At 40.8% G+C, this 21,213-nt stretch overlaps 3 protein-coding genes across 4 annotated transcripts; 1 reads left to right on the forward strand and 2 right to left on the reverse strand.

Moving 5' to 3' along the window:
- Positions 1 to 392: 392 nt before the first annotated feature.
- Positions 393 to 6,180, reverse strand: necap2 (NECAP endocytosis associated 2). Its single transcript, XM_076110548.1, has 8 exons — positions 5,992 to 6,180; positions 4,605 to 4,705; positions 3,779 to 3,883; positions 2,598 to 2,679; positions 2,094 to 2,202; positions 1,804 to 1,948; positions 1,620 to 1,704; positions 393 to 1,440 (listed from the first exon to the last, which is right to left on the reverse strand). Exons 1-8 carry the CDS (start codon positions 6,084 to 6,086, stop codon positions 1,395 to 1,397), a joined length of 768 nt encoding a protein of 255 aa, XP_075966663.1. The 5' UTR covers positions 6,087 to 6,180; the 3' UTR covers positions 393 to 1,394.
- Positions 6,181 to 6,902: 722 nt separating this feature from the next.
- Positions 6,903 to 11,890, reverse strand: LOC142970367 (SUZ RNA-binding domain-containing-like). Of its 2 annotated transcripts, none has more exons than XM_076110550.1 (4): positions 11,196 to 11,890; positions 9,778 to 9,827; positions 9,401 to 9,670; positions 6,903 to 9,315 (listed from the first exon to the last, which is right to left on the reverse strand). In XM_076110550.1, the coding sequence occupies exons 1-4, from the start codon at positions 11,244 to 11,246 to the stop codon at positions 9,204 to 9,206; spliced, it is 483 nt and encodes a 160-aa protein (XP_075966665.1). In that variant the 5' UTR covers positions 11,247 to 11,890; the 3' UTR covers positions 6,903 to 9,203. The 2 variants fall into 2 exon arrangements, with proteins under 2 accessions (XP_075966665.1, XP_075966664.1); XM_076110549.1 differs by having other exon boundaries at positions 9,401 to 9,706.
- Positions 11,891 to 13,906: 2,016 nt separating this feature from the next.
- Positions 13,907 to 20,374, forward strand: fbxo42 (F-box protein 42). The gene is made up of 10 exons (XM_076110595.1): positions 13,907 to 14,064; positions 14,984 to 15,263; positions 15,479 to 15,595; positions 16,830 to 16,964; positions 17,310 to 17,463; positions 17,585 to 17,695; positions 17,913 to 18,009; positions 18,236 to 18,292; positions 18,421 to 18,537; positions 18,706 to 20,374. Exons 2-10 carry the CDS (start codon positions 14,990 to 14,992, stop codon positions 19,768 to 19,770), a joined length of 2,127 nt encoding a protein of 708 aa, XP_075966710.1. The 5' UTR covers positions 13,907 to 14,064; positions 14,984 to 14,989; the 3' UTR covers positions 19,771 to 20,374.
- Positions 20,375 to 21,213: the final 839 nt, after the last annotated feature.

Below are 21,213 nucleotides of genomic sequence, written 5' to 3' on the forward strand. Positions count from 1 at the left end.
GGAATTTCAAATTATGGAAATATGAAAAACAGGCAATTGTCAAGGTCTTGATGTTCAGTTCAATACAGGGACATATGATCAACTTTAGAACAATTAAACAACATGGAAATATTATTTAAATTAACACCAATTAACCAAATTGAAAAAATATACTGGCTGTGATATCAAAAACAATCCCGTTAGATTGTGTTACTGATTACATTAAGTGACTCCACCTTCTCCTTCTAGATCATCAAAAAAAACACCTTTATGAGATGCTTAACGCTTTAACTTGGTCCAATACTCTGATATCTGAGAACACATTGCACCTGTGAAGAAGACATGAGTAACATGGAGAACACCTCTACAAGCTCACAAGCTGACTAGTTCACTCATACAAATCTAAACAAGAGTCAATGAAATATATTGTTTATTTACAAGATGACTTCGGTTTACATTTTATACATTTTAGATCTTTTTCTGAAAGGCACTTAATCAAATACTTGATGCAAATTAGCAACAAGATTGACATTTCTATTTGGTAACGGCACATTTTTAAAAGCAACAAGGCACGAGACAAAGACGTATGAAGGGCCTAAACGAAGACGAAAATGAACAAAAACATGTTCAAACTTTGAATGACAAGACAAGAAATAGACATGACTGTTTCGAACACCATGATTAAAACAACCTGGGTATATTTGATGAATTAATTTAAAACAAATGATCATATATGAATATAGCTTTGCCCGATCTAAAACAAAATAAAAAAAACTAGGAAACAGAAAACAAAAATGCACACAAACTGCTATAAAGTTAACAAAACATGGATATTTTCAATGGGTAAACTAACGATCCCTAAATGGTAAAAACAACCTTGAGATGAGTGGTGCTTGTGTAATGAGATAACTATGACGGGAGCATGATGGGACAGAGGGACACGATCCAAAATGATTCTGGACAGATAGCATTGAGAAAGGGGTTGAAACTAGATGTAAAATAAGGGAACATTTGATTGAAGGCAAAGGACAGATGTTTTCATCTGGTTAGTGTAACAAGACAATCGTTCCTTTTTGACCATCAACACGCTCACTTGTCTTCAGGAGAGCGGACGCTCCAACAATCACCGTTTAGTCTTAGCGACTTCTAAAATCAAACAAAGGTCCCACTTGGTGGCAGAGTTTGAGAAAAGAATAGGATAAAAAAAAAAAAAAAAAAAAAAAGTATGTACATGTTTACCGTTTGTTCCTCCAGAGTGTGTTGGTCAGCCGGCTAGTTTATGTGAACATATTCTTTACAGAACAAATGAGCCAGTCAAGTTTGCTAACAGTTCCTTTCTTTTAGTTTCTTTATGCCACAATCATCCTGTCCATGGAATGTATGGAGCCTGAGTGTGTGCACGTTTTTCTCACCACTCAACTAAACTGCACCCATCCTGTTTTGACAGCATCTTTACTGGAGCTGTGGAGGAGAGGGACGGGAGGTGGAGGTGGGGGTGGGTGGGAGATGAGAGTGTGATGATGATGAATGTGAAAGAATTCAAAAACAAATCATGTTAAAACGAACACAAATGTGACAGATGGACAAGATGGATTGTTAGGACAGCCATAAATACAGGTGACATATTGAGGAAAACGTACTTGGAGCCTGCAGACGTGAAATCCCCCCACACGTCGGAGCTGGGTGGGGCCGCAGGGCCAGGGGACCCGAAGTCTAAGAGAGAGGCTGGATCAGGAGAAAAACATGTATGTAAAGCATGAATACCGTTTCAATCCCGTGAAGATGTTTAAATCATTTGATTTGATTCAACAGCAGGGTGATCACCAGAGTTAGTCGGTACAGCTGAGACCGTCTGCTCCCCCACAGGAGGCGGTATTACACCTCCAACCTTAGCACCTGGTGGAGGTGGGAGGAGACCCACACCCGTGGGACGTGGTTTGGCACCTGCTTCCTTCTTCTTGATGTTTTGCTGTAGATGGAGTCATGAGAGTTTCTGAATTTCTGAACGTCTTTATTGTTTAATTAGTGGCTCTTTGCTTTATAGAATCTGTCATTATTTAATCCTTTTTTTATTCACTTCTTGACATGTGTAATGTTGGGGCTGAATGACTCACCCCAATGCTGATCTTGATAGTCTGTCCCTCTTTGAAGCTGAGGTCCAGCTTCGGTGCTGTGCTCTCAGAAGCTTCCTGTTTCGCGAGCTCGCCTTCTTGCTTCACCCACCTTTAGAAACGGTTAGAAAGCATAATAACGATCACTGAAGTAACGTTGGATAGAGTCAAACTGGGTCATTACAGTGGAAGGATACAGATAACAAAACACCAGCATTGCAAGTATTGTAGCAAACACAACATAAAAGCTTTAATGTGTGTGTTGATGGTCTGTTACTCTCATTTAGAATTAAAATAAATGAATTAGATGCATGATGGACAACTATGCACTGTTGTCTATCCAAGTATGAATGTTGTTCAAAGTATCACATTCAAACACATTCATGTAAATGTTGCACAACGTGCTCATGAATATTTACCAGGTCATAGAAACGGATGCGATTTTGAGGCCGTATGTATGAACAGAGATCAGACAGTAAAAAGACAACATAAGAGAAGCTAACTTACTTAAAATGGTCTTGTAAAGCTACGTTGAAGTCAAATGAGTCTCCACGATCAGCAAAACCCAGACCGATAAAAGCATGACGTCCTTTATTGAAGTAAAATTGTAAAGACAAAAGCACATTATGAATCATATGAAAGAGCATAATGCCTGCAGTAAGATACAGACAATAAATCTACTGAATATAAACCTGTGACTTATCAATCAGTTTTACACCATATTAGGCTGAATATAAGAAGTTCTTCTTCATTACAGAAGTGGGGTTGTCTTACATTTAAAGACTAAATAAATACTATAAATAGCCATAGATGGTGCCTCTATATCAAGAAAAAAAGTCTCTTTTAACGTTATCCACTGTCACTTTATAGCTGAAGAGTGAGACAGACTCAAGAGTTCCTGTGATTGATACAAATGGCTGAAAAACATTAACCAAGTCCTGAATCACTATGTCACGTTAAAGATCCTGAATCACTATGATGTCACGTTAAAGATCCTGTATCACAATGATGTCACGTTAAAGATCCTGAATCACTATGATGTCACGTTAAAGATCCTGAATCACTATGATGTCACGTTAAAGATCCTGAATCACAATGATGACACGTTAAAGATCCTGAATCACAATGATGTCACGTTAAAGATCCTGAATCACTGTCACTTTAAAGATCCTGAATCACTATGATGACACGTTAAAGATCCTGAATCACTGTCACTTTAAAGATCCTGAATCACTATGATGTCACTTTAAAGATCCTGAATCACTATGATGACACGTTAAAGATCCTGAATCACTATGATGACACGTTAAAGATCCTGAATCACTATGACACGTTAAAGATCCTCGTGATCAATGATGTGCAGTCATCACACAACTTCTGAGTAGGCAGGAAATACAGTTTTTAAAGCGTAAAAACACACAATATTTCCTTTGTTCGGAGGAAAGGCTGATGCACCATTTCACTTCCACAAATCTATCTGAATTCTGATTCTCTTGAAAAATAAAAAATGTACTATAAATTTGAGACTAGATAGTCATGTTTTGTTTTTTATACATGTATACAATATAAAATAAATTACTATGATTTGTTTTTATTGATATGATGCATTTCTCTATAAATGTGACATTACATTTGAGATGACTTTAGTACAGTATATCCTCCTACTTCTCCCACAGAAAGTGTCTTACCGTTGCCATCTTCTATCCGGATCACAAAGTACCTGCTGGAGTCTGTGACTGACTCAACCACACACCCTGGGTACTGTTCCACTGGAGCTTGGGCAAACAGCTCTCCTGCAAACAACACCTTAGGGTTACTTACTGACGTGTGAGCAATAAAGTAAAGATAGCAAGCTTGTTGGTGAGTCAGGTTAACTCTGAATATTCTGAATGGTGAAGAGTGGTGACATGTTCAGTGACTGGTTGTCACTGAGGGAACCAACACACCTGCACCCTCTTGTCTGCTGCAAATTCACCAGAGGAGAGACTCACCTACCACATTCCCAGAATAAACCATGCATTTTAAATAGCCTTGAGTCAGGTAACTTGTTAATGTGACGCAAGCACGGTCATGCATCTGCTGTGTAGTTACATATTGATGTTAACCACAATAATAACAGTTCTCTAAATCTGTTGCATACTCTATGTATCCTCACATGACGCATTGTGCACATCGCAACTGTTGTTCTGCATGCTTGTCATCATCCAAAATGACACGAACAGAGCTTTAATTGTGAGACTTTATTACTTATTGGCCCAGTCTGGATAAGATATGAAGGTTAATGGGTAAAGCAGGATGCTTTCATGTAATCCGTCTTTCTTTTGGTAATATAAGATCCTATTTTTCCCCGATATGGAAAAATAAAAACAATCATATTTTTTGCTAGAAAACACCCAGTTTCCCTCATGCTGAGCACCATATGTTTCAAGTCTCAAACATTTTTGAACCACCATCTTGCTATGTAACATTAACAAAATTAGACCGAGCAGGAGGAGGAGATGCCAATTTGTTTACCTGTGTTTTTGTCCTCTAACTTAATGTAGGCAATCTTGCCCTTTGCAGAGATTTTCAGCCGACCACTCCATGCAGGTTCATCCAGCTTCCAGTCAGCAGCACTAGAACAAGAAACACACACTGAATAAGAAGTGTATCACAGTTTCTACCCAGACAGCTGCGGCTTTCCACAGCAAGAGGAAGTGAAATTAAAAGCTTTCAGGAAGACTAAAATTAGATATTCAAGATCTTTTTGGTTCTGCTGCCAACTGAAGGAAATGTGACAGCTGTGGATCCTTTAAAGATAGAATTATAATTTATATCTTCATTAACACAACATGACAACAGAAAAACAAACATCAAGGTCCACTTAGTACGCTTTTGTGGGGCTTTCGACCTCACGGCTTTCTGTTTTCATCATGACATCTGAGCAATTCCAATCCGTGGAGGAATACCATGAGAGACAGTGGAAAGCTCCAGAAAAAAGGCTAGAAAGTGGACCTTGCTTTAGCCCTTTTTTGTTTTTAACAACTACTGTTTCCAGGAGTCAAAAATGAACTTCCATGACAGCTTCTTTATGTTGAAAGATGGACAGGCTGCTTCAGGGAATGACAAACTTCTCATAATGTGATGGATGGTAACTCCTCCTTGATCTGTCACATTATAATGTTATATATATATATATATATTATATGTTATAACATTATAATGTGACAGCTGACAAAAACACAGTTTAATTTAATCTAAGAGTGAAAACAGTAGGCCGACAGTTTAATGTAAGTCAATGGGCAATCAGTCATCCACTACACATGTAAGTCTAGCTAACGTTAGATACTGTTTTCATAGAATTACTACGATATTATTTTCACACAAAACACAGAATGAATTTTAAATAATGTCACTTAATGTTAGCTAGTTAGCCGCTAGCATGAACTATAAACACCTGCATTATCGGACACGAGCCCTGCCATTTTAAACTTTCCAGACCTAACGTTACCAGCACCGTCATCATTTCTCATAACTTTCACCACTAAAGTTAACTTTTTATATGGCAGCAGGTGTAAGTCGCAGTCTATGAACCGTCTGTTGACAAAGTCTGGATGACGGTGTCCAATTTCCGTGAGCAGGTAACAAGTTACAGCAGCGAATTAGTGTTTTGATATTCCGCTAGCACGTGTAACGTTCTCAGCTAGCTACCATTATGTCTGTTTATCTAAATCCTTACTAAAGTTGTTACTGCGTGTGTGAACTGTAACCGTCCAATACACGTTGCAGGGACATGGAGAACGGTAACAATCATCACACCTAACAACTCGTTGTCCGATAATGGGTGTACGTTATATTAGCTTGATGACGGACACTTGTCTCTCACGAGACTCGCCGTTACTACTCACTGAGCTCATCTTACCGATATCCACGGTTAGAAGCGCGCGGCGGGATCTTGTAAACATGAACCTCGGGCTTTACGCAGAGCATTGACTCATAGCTGTTGTCTTCTGCCATTTTGTCGAGTTTCACTAAAACTATCAAAACCAACTTCCGACTTTCGATGGACACCTCTTGGCTGGAGTTGAGCGAGAACCAGACGACGAGATCCCAAACTTATCCGAGCGGCTCACTTCACACAGCGCCGCGTGCGGTCGGGAAGGTTTGAGCAGTCAGGAAGCAAACTACCACTCTTTCACAGTATTATTATAGAGTGGTAGCTAGTACTACTAATATTATAGAGTGGTAGTACTACCACACTATAATAATACTAGTAGTAACTTTGCCTGGTTTAACTTGACTTATTTACAGATTTACACATGACATTATAATACTGTTGTGGGTACTCAGGTTATGCACTGTGTTGGAGTTTAAAAGTATTGAATGCATTTACATAAATAATACTTATTTGTAATATGTGGGCACACCAATGGAGGACTGTAATGCCAAACATTTAACTGTTTAGTAGTGTTGTTTTATTTTGATAGATGATTCATTTTCTAATGAACAAGGGGTTTGCGTATCTAAAAACATGACATTTACAAACATTTCCTTGCAGTGCAACTGGTTGAAAAATACTCATTTACTATTGTTTGGCCTGTGACCTGTGTATAGCTCACAATCAAAGAAGTTTCGCCACCCCTGTTCTACTTAAAGCACAATAATTCACCTACTAATCTGAGTCCTATTGGGGAATAATGATTATTTTATAAATGTCTTTGAATCAATCATATTCAGTTTATTTAAACTGCATCACATTAAATAATTTAGATACAAATTTAGAAGTAATATATGCAAAAATTAGGTTTCATGAAATACAAAACAAACATAAACCAAGTTTGAAGTGTGTTTATTAAAGGGTATTCAAATTCCATTTGTGGTTTTCAAGTTTCAAAACAAGAATGACATCAAACAGCCTAAAAGTAGACAGGCGGCTGTGAAGGACTGAAGCAGTTTAATGTCTAGATCGCACAGATACAGGATGGGTTTCGCTATTAATTATCAATTTTAAATAACAAATCCATTTTATTTGAACCAGATCCCTGGGAACAGTATATTAAGACTACAGTGTAGGCTGTACTATCAAAAACAAATTAGATATTAGAGCTGCAATGGAAAACGTCTAATGCTGTCATCAAACAACAACAAAAGTAATCTTTAACTCCCAGAGATTAGTGAACTATGCACTCCTCTGACCCTAAATGTCTATTCTGTTTTAGTGAGTGAGGTTGGAACAAGTGGCACAAATGCATCAGCCACATTGATAGGTTTGCTGCTGTGTGGAGGCAAGTTGTTTCATTTATGTTTCAATTTATTCTTTCCTTGTGAATATTTCCAATCAATGGTTTTACGGTCACTGGAAATTATTTGGATAAATAGTCTAAGCAGTCATGAATGTTTCTGTAAGAAAATCATTATTGCACCTTGACTAAGTGTGATTTTGTATTTGCCTAACACTCTAGCAGCTATTAACTGTACGTTAATGACAGGGTGTATCGAGTAAAATAATAAAACTATCACAAGTGCACAAAAAGCTGAAGACGAACAAGCACTACTGGAAAGTGAACACTTGTAACCAGGGATCATCTGTCATTTAAGGCATACAAGTGTCAAAGGGCTCAAAATGGTTGCAGTAATCATCATTATTGGATGAGATTATTGATTTCATGTTTTGCAAACTTTTACTTTTAATCAGTGGCAAACAATGATGTAAAATCCCTTCACATGAAAAACATTCATCAAAACCAGGCAGCGGAGTTTGGCTTCGTTCTGAAGGACACGGAGCTTTCTAGTATCTTTGCGATCCTTTTTGTAGTTTGATAGAAATTTCCCTGACTCCTTCCCAAATAACGTAGTTGTCGTGTGACTGTGTCATCCGCCAAGCGGAGCATCAAATAGTTTTTTCTGAAGACCAAAACATAACCTAATAACGCAATCACTCAAAATATTTGAAACAGATCCAAGTCCTCTTTTCTAAACAGATGCAGTGCAGTTGGCCCTAAGATATGTTCCAACTCAGCACTTCCGTTTAGAAATAGCAAGGCAAACACACAGGGACACATATGCATAACTTAAGACTTTCAATTCAATAATCAAGATCTGTTGTTTTTATCCACTTTGATCTAATTTAAAACGACTACCAATAAAGTTTTGTATGGAGGCTACATCATTTAATCTCCGATACACTACTGATCTCCTGAATTAAACACAAACATGAAGAAACATTGTCAGCTGTTTAAAACAAAACATGATTTGAAAACACAGCACAGGTAAATGGGCAAAACAATCCAGGAAGTGACTTCGTCTTTATTGCTTGAATAAACTTAGATTTAGTGACATTCTGACCTTCCGATCTGTAATCTTTGGCCAAAGGCTGCGTGCCCACCGGGCATTTCTGTAATAGCCACCAGAGCCCAACAGAGGCCTCTGCCCCGTGGGACATGCTGCTCTGGGCCTCTGCCATTGCTCTGAAACTACAGTGCCCTTTTACTCAAAGTGTTGGATCAGTCTGACTTTTTCTTACCTTTCACTCAAGCTGCTGAACCCACAGTAAAGCTCTCAGCACTGTCAAACACTTAATTTCCGCTGAACCCCCAAAAAACTGAGGCCAGCGACCCGGTGGACACCCAGCCACGATCCACACTCCGTCAGTGGAAAGGCCAGCTCCCTCGCGTGCACCTCTCTGGGGAATTCCCACAGATTCACAAGCTCCCCTTATTCTCACTGCAGAGACAGGCACCCGGTGCCCTGGCACTCGGCCGGCCAATCGTACGTAAAAACACAGGGCACCTCATGGAACATCAGAGTATCACAGTGTGTAGGGATGTGAGGCAAAAGCCTGTTCACAGTGTGGAACAGAAGGGGTTTCATATCTTTGGCTGATCTCTGCTAGCCCCTTGCACATTCCACAGAAGGAAGAGACAAGGCGAAAGGCAAAGACCATGCCAGAAAGCAGAGTAGAGAGAGGGTGGAGGAGTTTATTTCAATCCATGCTATGTCTTCATGTTTCTAATGTCTGTCGAATTTGGTGTCATCCCACCACTCTGCTCGTCATATCACACACAACCCCTTGAACTGCCACCCTGTATGCCCTCTCAGGGAGACAGCTGTTTCCTTGCAGCAGGTAGCGCCTCTTTATCTGAAGAGTCTGAAGCCTGAGGTGCCATCTGGGCCGGTGGGCTGGCGGATCACATGATTGTTTGGACGAACTGGTTCCAATGGTTGCTGCACACTCATACGAGCTGGCCTAATGATAGGAGGAGTAATCAATATCAGTGTTTTTCCACTACTTTGCAAATGAAATGTTATTCTTCTTTGTTGTAATGTCTTACCTGTCCTGGGAAGGGTTTTCCTGAGGCGCATCATCTGAAGACGCACTGCCCAAGATCCTTCTCCGGGCTTCTGCGTACTCGGCCTCCCGCTGGGCCAAAGACTTCATCTGCTGAGAGGGACGAGTCGAGGACGCAAGGTTTCCCGCGGTACCGTTATTTGACGGACGTTTCAAAATTCGAATTTGTGGTGGGGGTGCTGCAGGCAGAGAGTCATCCTGGATTACAATGGCAGTTTGAACAGGTGAGCCACCCGAACCCAAGCTGGACTTCCTGTTCGAGAAAACACGAGTGAGGGGAATAAAATTACTAGAAAAAAAAACTTCGATGCAATCTTACCATGTATTGAAATTTTTGGGATAAATTGTCTCTTTGCTTACTTTGCCTCCTGATTTATTTTCAGTTTAGCCTCAAGTCGTCTCTCGATTTCCTGAGGAGAAAAACATTTATTACATTTGTATTACTGTCAAACAAGTTAAATATCTCTCTCAATGACCTGTATGCAATCATGTTCAGGAGATTCGGATTACTAATTACTGACTGGTTGCTTGAATCTATTAAAAATGCGTTTGAAAGATGTTATGACATAGTTCAATCATTACAAATCAATAATCCTTCATCGTGGTATGGGATTTATTGAACTTCTATTCACTAACAAGTGATCGAGAATTAACAAGAATCAACTCTGAAATATCAAATGGAGGGCATCAAAGTACATTTGTTAAGAAATGTGTTTGTATAGCAACTGTGTATCTACTTTGTTTTTATATTAACAGTATGATCTTTATTTTATTTGTTTTAAATGGAGTGGGGGCGACCCGATAGCTACGGGTTAATTAAGAAATCTTCTTAAATACTGCACATACATATGATTTATGTACAGATTATGGCTTTTACTATACACTGTATGCAGTATTTGATTATTTTTTGTATTCATATGTTACCAGGGTGGAAGGCAGGGGTGAGCAAATGTGATTGATTACATGTTACATACGTTTTCAGACAGAAGAATTCGTCTTTAGTATTAAGCCAATACAAAGTTTACAGGTTAAACTGTATATCTCAGGGTCATTTCAAATCAACACATCGCCAGCTGCTGGATTTCAGTTTGCTCATAATAAATATGGAATAGAATGCAGCAACTCAACTATTACATTCAGTTTCATATCAATAATAACTTTGTGTATAGTCACAAAAATGACATAGACATGCTTTTTCAGCTAATTTGATTACAGGGGATATGTTACAAAAACAGGATTACAGCAATAAGACTGTCTTTACAAATGAGTTTGTTTGACGCAAACAAATCAGACTGGTTCAATCTACCAACACACGCTAGAAAAAGCTGATATTTATATTTGAAAAATCCCTGAACATACTAAACTGTTACTGTATTGTAAAGATTCAATGCAAACTGTCATTTCCGCAATGGGCGGGTCTAAAAGAAATGGGGGAATTATAGGGAAAAGTCGACTTTGTAAAGATTCATTATTTGTGTGGGTATTTTTGTGGATTTCCACACATCATAAAATAATGTTGTTGCGTAAATATAATGACATAAAGCCAGGCTAAGTTCCATGTCGTTATGGGACAGCGAGGCCTGCAGGACTCAGCCAGGAAGACGAGCTGATGTCTTTGATGAGAAAACAAATAAATAACATGTTTATATCAGGTATTCAAGCGCCAGACACATCCAGGGTATCGAAAATCATTGATAGGCGGCTGCCTGGCGGGCAAACTAAAAATCAAGTTATAATCTGGTTGAAACGAATAATTGTCCAACGTTAGTGGTTCTCACCCCGCTGTCCGCTGCCTCTTCCCAGCTCTCTGCGACCTCTTCATCCTCCATGTTTAACAGGACTGCTGGTCGGTTACCGCTTCGGCTCCACCGGCTAACTCTCTCCCAGCCACGCAGAGGGCATGGGACGGTGGACGGAACTCAGGCAGACCCCCGCAGAGAGCTCAATCTCACGGGTATATGTGACGGGTGAAGTCGGAATAAACTAATTCTCAACCCGCTGCTTGGCCGCGTGTTAGCGTGCTAGCTTAATGCTCTACCGAGGGCAACCCCCTAACGTTAGCTGCCTGCTACTTTAAATCTGGCGTAACGTCCACCTCGGTAAATCAACCGAGCACTGGTGTCGTCCACACGCCGCTCAGACGGAAATACACAGCGTACACAGTAGTGTTGGATAGTTGACGGTTAGCTAGGGTTCAACCCTTGACGTTAATCAGTGCCCCTAACGTTTAACCGTTAAACCGTGGAGGGAAATTACGTTATATTTACGTTAGCTTAGCAAGCGTCAACTTGCTAGCTTCTATCACAACTAATTATAACCCGGCAAGATAAAGTAATTTAAATCTGGCTAAGCTAATTCAACAGCCTAACGCTTTATGTTTGTTCCTAAATAGTGAGAGATAGTCTTACTCCACCACACTGTCGTTGTTTTTGATGGAGTGGAATAGAGTGCCGAGATGAGGCTGTTTGTGTTCAACATTGTGTTGTTGAAGGGAAATGCTGCGTTCATGTGACAGGGGCACTGACAGAAACACCACGAGGTCATTGAACAAAATATACATAAATTACATAATACAACACATAAAGGCCCAAAGTGAAATATTCTGATTGACAAAATATGACTATGATGATAATTTATCTGGAATAGCAACTGTCTGTTTGGAGGGATTAGAAAAAATACCAAACATTGTAGTTACAACCCTTCTTATATACAGTCTATGGATACAACTGGTAGTAAGTTACAATCGGGAAATAAACGGTAGTGACTTGAATGCAGCACCAGAATCAGAAATCCCAACATTTATTACTGATTAGGTTTTCACATAATTTGTCGTCTTGGTGTTTGGTGTTTATAATAAACACAGTAAGAGAAAATAAAAGATAAAAGCAAGCATGCTACTGCAAACAGCCAAGAATCAAAAATATAATAAAAATGTTGTAAACACATATGTACAATATATCTGTTTAAAAATTGAAGTTGAACAGTTTTATTCAGGAATTTGCTAAATATTGTCGAAGGAATGTACAAAAGTTCACATGTGTGCAATGTACAGAGATGATGTGCGTTAATGTAACACTTTGTGACAGATGTTGAGACTTTACATTAACTCTTTCAAAATAATAAAAATAAATGTTTTTCTGTCATTTTAATGGATTGTGATCATATGTGGACATGCATATGATTCCAGTGTATAGCAAATAAAATGGCCTCTAGCCTATTTAAGATTAGTCATTGATTCATTTATCTCCCAATATGAACAACCATGAATCGTGTATTATATTAGAATCAGGCACTTCACTATCATACAAGTGAGCATGACAGTTGTTTATCGTTTAATTTTTAATTGTTTAATAAATAGGCTAATATATTAAGGCCATTTAAAAAAAATCTGGATTTATAGTTCAAATATTCAGAATTAAAGAATGGTTAGCTTACATTACCAATTATTTTGTGTTGCATAGATATACCTCTTTAATGGAAGACATTAGTGGCTACAAACTAATTGCAGATGTAACACTTTGCCTGCCCCACAAATGTCAAAATTGCGGCAGCAATGTTTGTTCTGTCTTTGTACAGTGTTGGCATCTCTCATTCTGCAGGTAAACCACGAGTCTTTTTACCCTTTTCTAATAAAGAAGGTGCATGTGTACCTGAAACTGTATGTCTGATGATGAAATTGCCATGGTTTTTGGTACTTCATATGAATGACATATATACAATTCGAGTGGCTGCCTACATACTGTAATAAAACAAGATTTCTGAAATGTATTTGTAAGTAATGATTTCTATTAGTTTATTATTTAATTGTTTGTTTGTAGACGTTTGTACATGATTTAAAACAACATCATCAATATAGTGATTGAAGAATTTGGTCATTATGCAACAGTAAAGAAACCAGTTATATATGCAGGGTTCATTAAATATATATATATCAACTTAATACATTGCATATCAAAAAAGTATGGGAGAAACTTTAATTAAATGTTAGCTGGCCAACACTGGAGTATGAAATTACAGCAGTATTTTATAGTATTATATAGCTCAGCGCTTTAAAAACAGATAGACTACATATACATTGGATTCCAGGGTGCAGAGATCTACAAGATGCAGTTCCTGAAACAACATTTTTTTCAATGAGGTCTGATGAAGTTACAGGTGGAGGAGACGTCACTTAATGTCAAAGAACTTGAAGAGTTTCTTTCTTTTTTCTTTCTTTGCTACATTTTAAAATTGGGTAATTATATAGGGGTTATTCTAAAGGTGCTGGGGGAGCAGTGTTAGGTACAGAGTACCCACTGGTACCACAGACAGACCCACCCTGGTACCACAGACAGACCACAGACAGTCCCATCCTGGTACCACACACAGACCCACCCTGGTACCACAGACAGTGCGACCCTGGTACCACAGACAGTCCCACTCTGGTACCATAGACAGACCCACCCTGCTACCACACACACAGTCCCACCCTGCTACCACAGATAGTCCGCAGCTGCTGCAACGGCGTCGCTGTGCTGCGGAGGACGCTGTTCACGGAGCAGAAGATGGCGACTGTTTGGAGGCTGCAGAGGAACCTCCGGAGCTGATACCGGGGGGAAGGAGAGGAAATACACCCAGAGCCCGAAATAGACCCCGTCTACAACAACGGTACTAATAATGCTGCAACAGTCAAGGAGCGAAACTGACAACATTTATCTGACATTAGAGGAGCTAGTTAATTCCTGCTCACAGCATCTGCTCGTGCTAACGTTAGCATAGATTACCAAGACTGAATATAACAGCTAGCTAGCTTGTTAGTTGGGTGTAACGTTAGAAGAGACTGTTGCCCTGAAAGGTTCTCGCGACATTAAAATACTTAAGAAGTTGGGAGTTCGCACCTTTTGTCAAGCAGAGATATTTTTAAGAAAACGCGTAAGCTGTTGCTATAACGTCACGTCGTTAGCTAGAGATTCGTTAATGTTAGCCAACGTTAGCTTGATGCTCATGATCAGTTAGCTAGCGTTAGCCACTGCTAGCATGTATTCTCTAAGGAGCGTGTATATTTCGGTTAGTCGGTGTTTTGTAGCATAGGCCAGTGGTTGTTTACTTAACTTGACTTGTCTTGAGTTTTGTGTATTTTCCTAGGTAGTTAGCTTTAAGGGGTATTTAGCATTAGCAACCCAACATTTTATTAGATATGTGATGGCTAACGACAGCTAGTTAGATGTAGCTAACGGTATACGAGGGACACTCTAGTCTAGAAAGGGCACCACCCGTTTCAGACAATGGATGTGACAACTAAAACTGCCGATAAGTAAATGCTTAAAAAAACTGTTATGGTGGTTGTCATCGCTTTGTAGTGTCATTTTGTGTTTGTGTAAGAACAAATTTATTCCAATTTAGTCCAAAGTCTTCTTCCTCTTTACATTTGACTCTCAAAGATCAAATAAAGAACAGTTAGGGCTGAGGTGGATTAGAGTTAGTCTACTGAGTCTATTAGAATACATGAAGAATTGTAATCACTGTTAAAGTGTAGTCAACTGTAGCTGAACACGTATCACTAGCATGTCTCCCCATGTCTCAACAGACCATAATGTCCCGCTCCCATGATAATGAGGATGGATGCTTTGTTGCCATGGATACAGAGGACGATGGTGCAGAGCCTGCTGGGATAACAGAGGAAGAGGAGGCAAACATGGGGTCCTGCCGACAAGAAGGGAACATGGACATCGGTGCCAAAGGAGGGGGGAGAACAATGGAGGAGTTGCCAGAGGAAGTTCTTGAATACATTCTGTCCTTCCTCTCACCTTACCAGGAGCACAAGACTGCTGCACTAGTGTGTAAGCAGTGGTATCGCCTCATTAAAGGTAGGCCTCATGTTTACGTAGCCTTGTATGAAACTGAATCTTAAGGCGGACCGGTTAACCTTATAGTGAGTGGAAGTGGGCGTTGCACTTCAAGCAGAGCAGTGAAATGGAGAGGCAACGTTTGATAATGTATTTAACATTTTAAAGTAATTTAAATGAGTTCTTCATCCACTTTTCTGTGTTCCTGTTGTTTACTAATATTTTATCTCAACTAGGTGTTGCTTATCAGTGCTACCACGGTTTCTTGAGAGCTGTCCAGGAGGGAAATATCCAGTGGGAAAGTCGCACGTACCCATATCCAGGAACCCCGATCACTCAGCGCTTCTCACACAGTCAGTATATGCTGCGTTATAACACTTCATGTTAAAAATGAGTTACACGTCAAGTATGAACTTTTTTTCCCAGAATATCAAAAATACAGAACTTCTGGTTATGCATTCAAAATCTGAAAGTGTTTCAGTGCGGTTTTAGCTGCGGATCAGACCAGTGTCAGTATTTTTTCTCCATAAAACACAATCAAGAGGGCAACACAAAAGTGTGATTGTGTATCTAAATGTGTACACATTTCAAACATCAGTGACAAAAATGACCCAAAATTGCAGAGTGAGAATACATTTTATTTTCTACCCTGGATCAGATTATGAGTCCAGTGTGCAGCATATAAAATATCTTCTGCCCTGTGCAAGATTAGTGATTCATGAGAAGAGCGACACCAGACACTTTGATGATAGATTTAGTGTTACAGAAGCAACACGCGTTTCTGTTTTCAGCATCAAGCTGATGCAAACCTTTTTGTCAACAGTTTTTTGTGATAAACAATGAATTGTGCACATGTCACAGTGTCAAGTGCTGTAGCTTAATGCACTGACATATGCATGACATCTATTTACTCCTTTAGAAAGGCAGGACGCTGGTTTTACTGCTCTTGGCACTAAAGCAAAAAAAAAAGACATTACATTTGCATTACATTACAGTCATTTAGCAGACGCTTTTATCCAAAGCGACTTACAATAAGTGTATTCAACATTGGTTTTCGAGAGAACAACTAGTCACCAGAAGTAATAAGTGCATGTCCTTTCCTCAAACAAGCATCTAAGAGCATAAACCAGAGCCAACGTACAGTGCAGAAACAAACGAATGCAATAAGTGCCACAAACTAATATAAAAACAATAAGTGCAATAAGCTAGTATGAATACAATAGATGCTAAGTAAGTGCTAAGCGGAAGGCTAAGGGTAGGCCTTCTTGAAGAGGTGAGTTTTCAGCCTGCGCCGAAAGATGGGCAGCGACTCTGCCGTCCTGACGTCAGTGGGGAGTTCATTCCACCACTGGGGGGCCAGGACAGAAAACAGCCGCGACTGGGTCGATCGGCCGCAGGGACCTCTGAGCGACGGGGCAACCAGTCGCCCCGAGGTAGCAGAGCGAAGTGGTCGGGCGGGGGTGTAGGGCTTGGCCATGGCCTGGAGATAGGAAGGAGCTGTTCCTTTCACTGCCCTGTAGGCTAGCAGACACCTAACACTGACTGTTTGCTATAATTTGCTGTTAATTGTTCTTTGTTTGGTTGCAGGTGCATGCTATTATGACTCAAACCAGTCCATGTATGTATTCGGGGGTTGCACTCAGAGTAGCTGCAATGCTGCATTCAATGATCTGTGGAGACTTGACCTCAACAGCAAGGAGTGGATCCGCCCTTTAGCCTCAGGTACGAGTAGGCTGCCAGCAGGAAACAGAAATCTGAGTCCTTATTTCTGTAAACTTTAAAGCTTATTTAGCCTTTTATGAAATTGCATGCTAGTGATTAAGAGGAAGACGTGTGTGCAAAAAATCATTTTCTGTGGGAGATTTGGCCGTGTGAATGAACATTTTTTTAATTTATTTTGTCACTTGAATGTGAGGTGGCCAAAATAATTACGTAGTTTTACTGCCATGTTTTCCTTTTTTTCCCTCCACTAACATATTTTTTGGTATATGTTTATTAGATTATTTATACATACATACAACTTCAGACATATGTAGCTACAATCTGAATCACCTTTTCCTCCTCCAGGCTCTTATCCGTCTCCTAAAGCTGGGGCGACTCTAGTGATGCACAAAGATCTGTTGGTGCTGTTCGGGGGATGGACTCGTCCCAGCCCATATCCACTGCACCAACCAGAGAGGTTTTTTGATGAAATCCACACCTACTCTCCTTCAAAGAACTGGTGAGAGACACTTCAGCACTGGGAGTTAAAGGATGGAGTTGTGACAAGTGACTGACAAACTTTGTACAGTTTAACTTTTGGTCATCATTTCCTCCCTTGTGATTCACTTCTGCTTTCTCAGGTGGAACTGTATAGTAACAACACATGGACCTCCACCTATGGCTGGCCACTCCTCCTCTGTGATTGGAAACACCATGGTGGTGTTTGGGGGATCACTAGGAGCACGGCAAATGTATGAATGTATTACTTGTATTTAATTACAAATGATCCAAGCTTAGCTGCAACGATGACGGGGCATCTAGTGTTTGCAAAGGTGTTCCACCTCGTTGTTCGTAAACAGTACATATTTCAGCTTTAAGCCTTAACCTTTGTTAAGATCATATTTGTTATTAATATCTTTGGCTGTCACACCTCACCATAATGTTGTCCCCTCTGATGGTTCTGATCAGGAGTAATGAAGTCTGGATTCTGGATCTGGAGCAGTGGTCCTGGTCCAAACCACCTATAGCTGGCCCATCACCTCACCCGCGAGGAGGCCAATCACAAGTAAGCTTCAACATTCAAGCGAGACAAAATTCACCATTCCTCCTAGTATTAGTGCTCATTTCAACTTGTCTTAACAAGATCTGACAAGGAAGTTATTTATAGTGTCGCTGGAGTTTTGACCCTTGAAGACTGCTTTCCCATCTTCATGCACTTGACGTGCCAGAAACTTCCACTTAACTTTTTCATATGAAATTAAATGACTAAGTTTTAAATGTTGTCTTTTTAGATCGTGATTGACGATCAGACGTTGCTCATCTTGGGAGGCTGTGGCGGTCCTAATGCAGTAAGGTTTTTTTTTTTTTTTTTTACCACTCTAGTATCGGAACAGCACATCAATATCTTCTAGAAAATGTTCCATGTGACTTTAAGTGACTAGAGTTTTGACTTATCCTCTTGTGTTGTGTGTTAAAGCTCCTTAAAGATGCCTGGCTCCTCCACATGGAGGCACCACCATGGAGGTGGCAGCAGCTGAAGGTGGAAAACGAGGAGCATGGGGCGCCGGAGCTGTGGTGTCACCCAGCTTGTAGAGTAAGTGTCTGTAAATCCTCTCGTGTGTGTGTGTGTGTGTGTGTGTGTGTGTGTGTGTGTGTGTGTGTGTGTGTGTGTGTGTGTGTGTGTGTGTGTGTGTGTGTGTGTCTGAGCATAAGAATGATCACTAATGTGTCGTTTTTTCTCATTTTGTTAATTTACCTGAAGGTGGGCCAGTGTGTGGTGGTTTTCTCACAGGCTCCATCTGGCCGTGCACCGCTCAGCCCGAGTCTTAACTCTCGGCCCTCCCCAATAAGTGCCACACCTGGCCCTCTGGGCTCCGAACCGCCTTCCCTGCGCTCCCAGTCTCCTGTTCGTAGCGGGGCTGCCGGTGTTGTCCTGGGAGCTGTCGAAGAGGCTCCGTGTGTAAACGGCCGATGGGGCACGCTGAGACCTCGGCCTTCAGCGAGAGGAAGTGCCAGAGAAGGCAGCCCGTCCTCATCCCAACAGCCGTCTCCTTCACAAGGCCCAGACAGCCCTCCTCTTCCTCCACTTCCCCCCTTGTTAAATGGATCCTCCCCTTCACCAAGGACCAGCCCAGCCCAGGCTGCATCTCCCTCCTCTCGCCCTCTCCCACCTGGCTCCACAGACTATGGCTGGGAGTCTCCCCTTTCTGCCGCTCACCACCCTGAGGTGCCCAGCACCAATGGCCTGCATACACCTGATGCAGGCTCCCCACACACTCCCCCGGGGGCAGTGTCCCCCGCTGCCTTACGACGAGGTCTGGAGGCAGTGAAAAACAAATCTTCCTCATCTTTACCGTCTTCATCGTCATCGCCTTCCCCTCAGACACAGGGGGCTTCTCCTGTAGGAGGAAGTGGTGGAGGAGGAGGAGGAGCGGGTCCTCCTGGAACCCCTCCGTCTTCATCCTCCAGCCCTCCACAGGCTGCTGGAGCTGATGGACACGCCATCCCACCTATTGCACGGCGTCTTGGCCATCACCCGCCCCAAAGCCTGAACGTAGGGAAACCTCTGTACCAGTCTCTCAACTGCAAGCCCATGCAGATGTACGTGTTGGATGTGTCCAGGGCCAAGTCTGCTCGGGTGGTGTCCTGGAGAGTTTATGGGAGCGGGACCCCTGCTGCAGTTACAGGGCCTCCTGAGACCAGCCTTCACACAGTGGTACAGGGCAGGGGTGAGCTCATCATTTTTGGGGGCCTAATGGACAAGAAACAGAATGTGAAGTACTACCCTAAAACCAACGCCTTGTACTTTGTACGAGCCAAAAGGTAATGCAGCTCCAGGCGGGATTGGGAAGACAGACTTCACCCTGTCACCACACAAGGGAATTGACACACAATGCCTTTTTCCTATAGAGAGGATTATGGGAAAAGAACATAATCATTGTTAGATGTTCCACTTCACTATTCTCCCTTCTGCCTACTACAAGCATTCAGAAATAAAACACTTTAACTACACTTTGATAAATACATTTGGTTGAATGAAGATCCTGACGGTGTGTGTGTGTGTGTTTGTGACTGCAGTGATTAGAGAGAACAGGACATTATTTTGTTGTTCCCCAAAAGGGGATCAGGAGACAACGATAACATTTCAGTTTTTCTGTTCGCCCTCCTCTGAACTGTTGAAATAGAGGAACTCTGGGATAACGGACGCGGAAACGATTGACGACTACCTTGCTTTTTGTATCACTCTTTAAGCCTGCAATGTTTACATTGAAAACAGTGAGTGTGTGTATGTATGTGTGTGTGTGTTATGTGTGCACGGTGGTGGTTAAAAGTTGTTGACTAATGTGTGTCAGGGGCCATGGTGGGTGAGAGATGTGGCACTGTACTATGAACATAGTTAAACAATAAAGGCCTCCATGTCTGCTCTGTCACACTGTTCATATTTTTGATGTGTGTTTATCAAATGTTTCTGCTTTTTTTGACATTTACATTAGCTGCTGTTGTGGCTGTTCGGGATTTTATCCTGTTACACAATCTTCATCAGCAGATGGCGGTCGCAGAGATATTGAGATGTTTATATTTCCTCTTTTGTTTGCATGAACTCGAGCAGATGTGAATGAGAACTATAGAAGCAAAGAAAATATGTAATTATTTGAATTTTTATGAGCAACTGAAAAGCTAAATATGACATTTAACAGCTACTTTGACATTTCCAGTAAGTAATTTAATATAGTACAATTACAAAAAAAAAACTTTAGATTCAATAATCCAAATTGTGAATAAGACTGTGAAACGCTAAACCAAACAAAGTGTGGACACCTGACATCAGACTCAGACCATAGTTCAATGTAATTAAACCCAAGCTGAATGGATATGGTGTGATATTGTCAATACTTGTTTTGAATCCGTGCACCACCACCAGCTCTGTAATCATATCAGCTGCTCTGTGGGAACAATCTTTCTCATCTCTACATCCACCCATAAGACCTGAGCTCATCTGAACTCTTCCTTTGATCATGTGACTGACATGTTTAAGTTTAGTATACTCAGTCGCCTGGACGTTCATGTCTGATTTTAAATTCAACCAATCTAACTTCAGCAACTTGATTTATTTAAGTTATTCTAGTTTTCTGTCTGAATATGTGATTCGGGCATTTTGAAATAGCTAAACTAAAATGACCTGGGAAACTTTTAAAGATGGATGTTTTTAAGTTTTCAATGGTATGAATCCAGTGGTGTTTACACAATGAGGCAGAATATTTAGTAGTTA

Source organism: Anarhichas minor, unplaced genomic scaffold (genome assembly GCF_050575085.1).
Source record: "Anarhichas minor isolate MPS153535 unplaced genomic scaffold, ASM5057508v1 ptg000043l, whole genome shotgun sequence".
NCBI classification, from domain to species: domain Eukaryota; kingdom Metazoa; phylum Chordata; class Actinopteri; order Perciformes; family Anarhichadidae; genus Anarhichas; species Anarhichas minor.

Bases quoted from the DNA above. Each gene is read 5' to 3' on its own strand.
- fbxo42 (XM_076110595.1), top strand. From the start codon at position 14,990: ATGTCCCGCTCCCATGATAATGAGGATGGATGCTTTGTTGCCATGGAT. The intron at 17,464-17,584 runs GTGAGAGACACT...CTGCTTTCTCAG, and splicing joins TACTCTCCTTCAAAGAACTG to GTGGAACTGTATAGTAACAA. The intron at 18,538-18,705 runs GTAAGTGTCTGT...ATTTACCTGAAG, and splicing joins GGTGTCACCCAGCTTGTAGA to GTGGGCCAGTGTGTGGTGGT.
- necap2 (XM_076110548.1), bottom strand. From the start codon at position 6,086: ATGGCAGAAGACAACAGCTATGAGTCAATGCTCTGCGTAAAGCCCGAG. The intron at 2,680-3,778 runs GTAAGACACTTT...ACTTCAATAAAG, and splicing joins CCGGATAGAAGATGGCAACG to GACGTCATGCTTTTATCGGT. The intron at 2,203-2,597 runs GTAAGTTAGCTT...CCGTTTCTAAAG, and splicing joins GCTTTACAAGACCATTTTAA to GTGGGTGAAGCAAGAAGGCG.
- LOC142970367 (XM_076110549.1), bottom strand. From the start codon at position 11,246: ATGGAGGATGAAGAGGTCGCAGAGAGCTGGGAAGAGGCAGCGGACAGC. The intron at 9,828-11,195 runs GTGAGAACCACT...TTTTCTCCTCAG, and splicing joins AAGAGGCAGCGGACAGCGGG to GAAATCGAGAGACGACTTGA. The intron at 9,316-9,400 runs GTAAGACATTAC...TCCTATCATTAG, and splicing joins GAAAACCCTTCCCAGGACAG to GCCAGCTCGTATGAGTGTGC.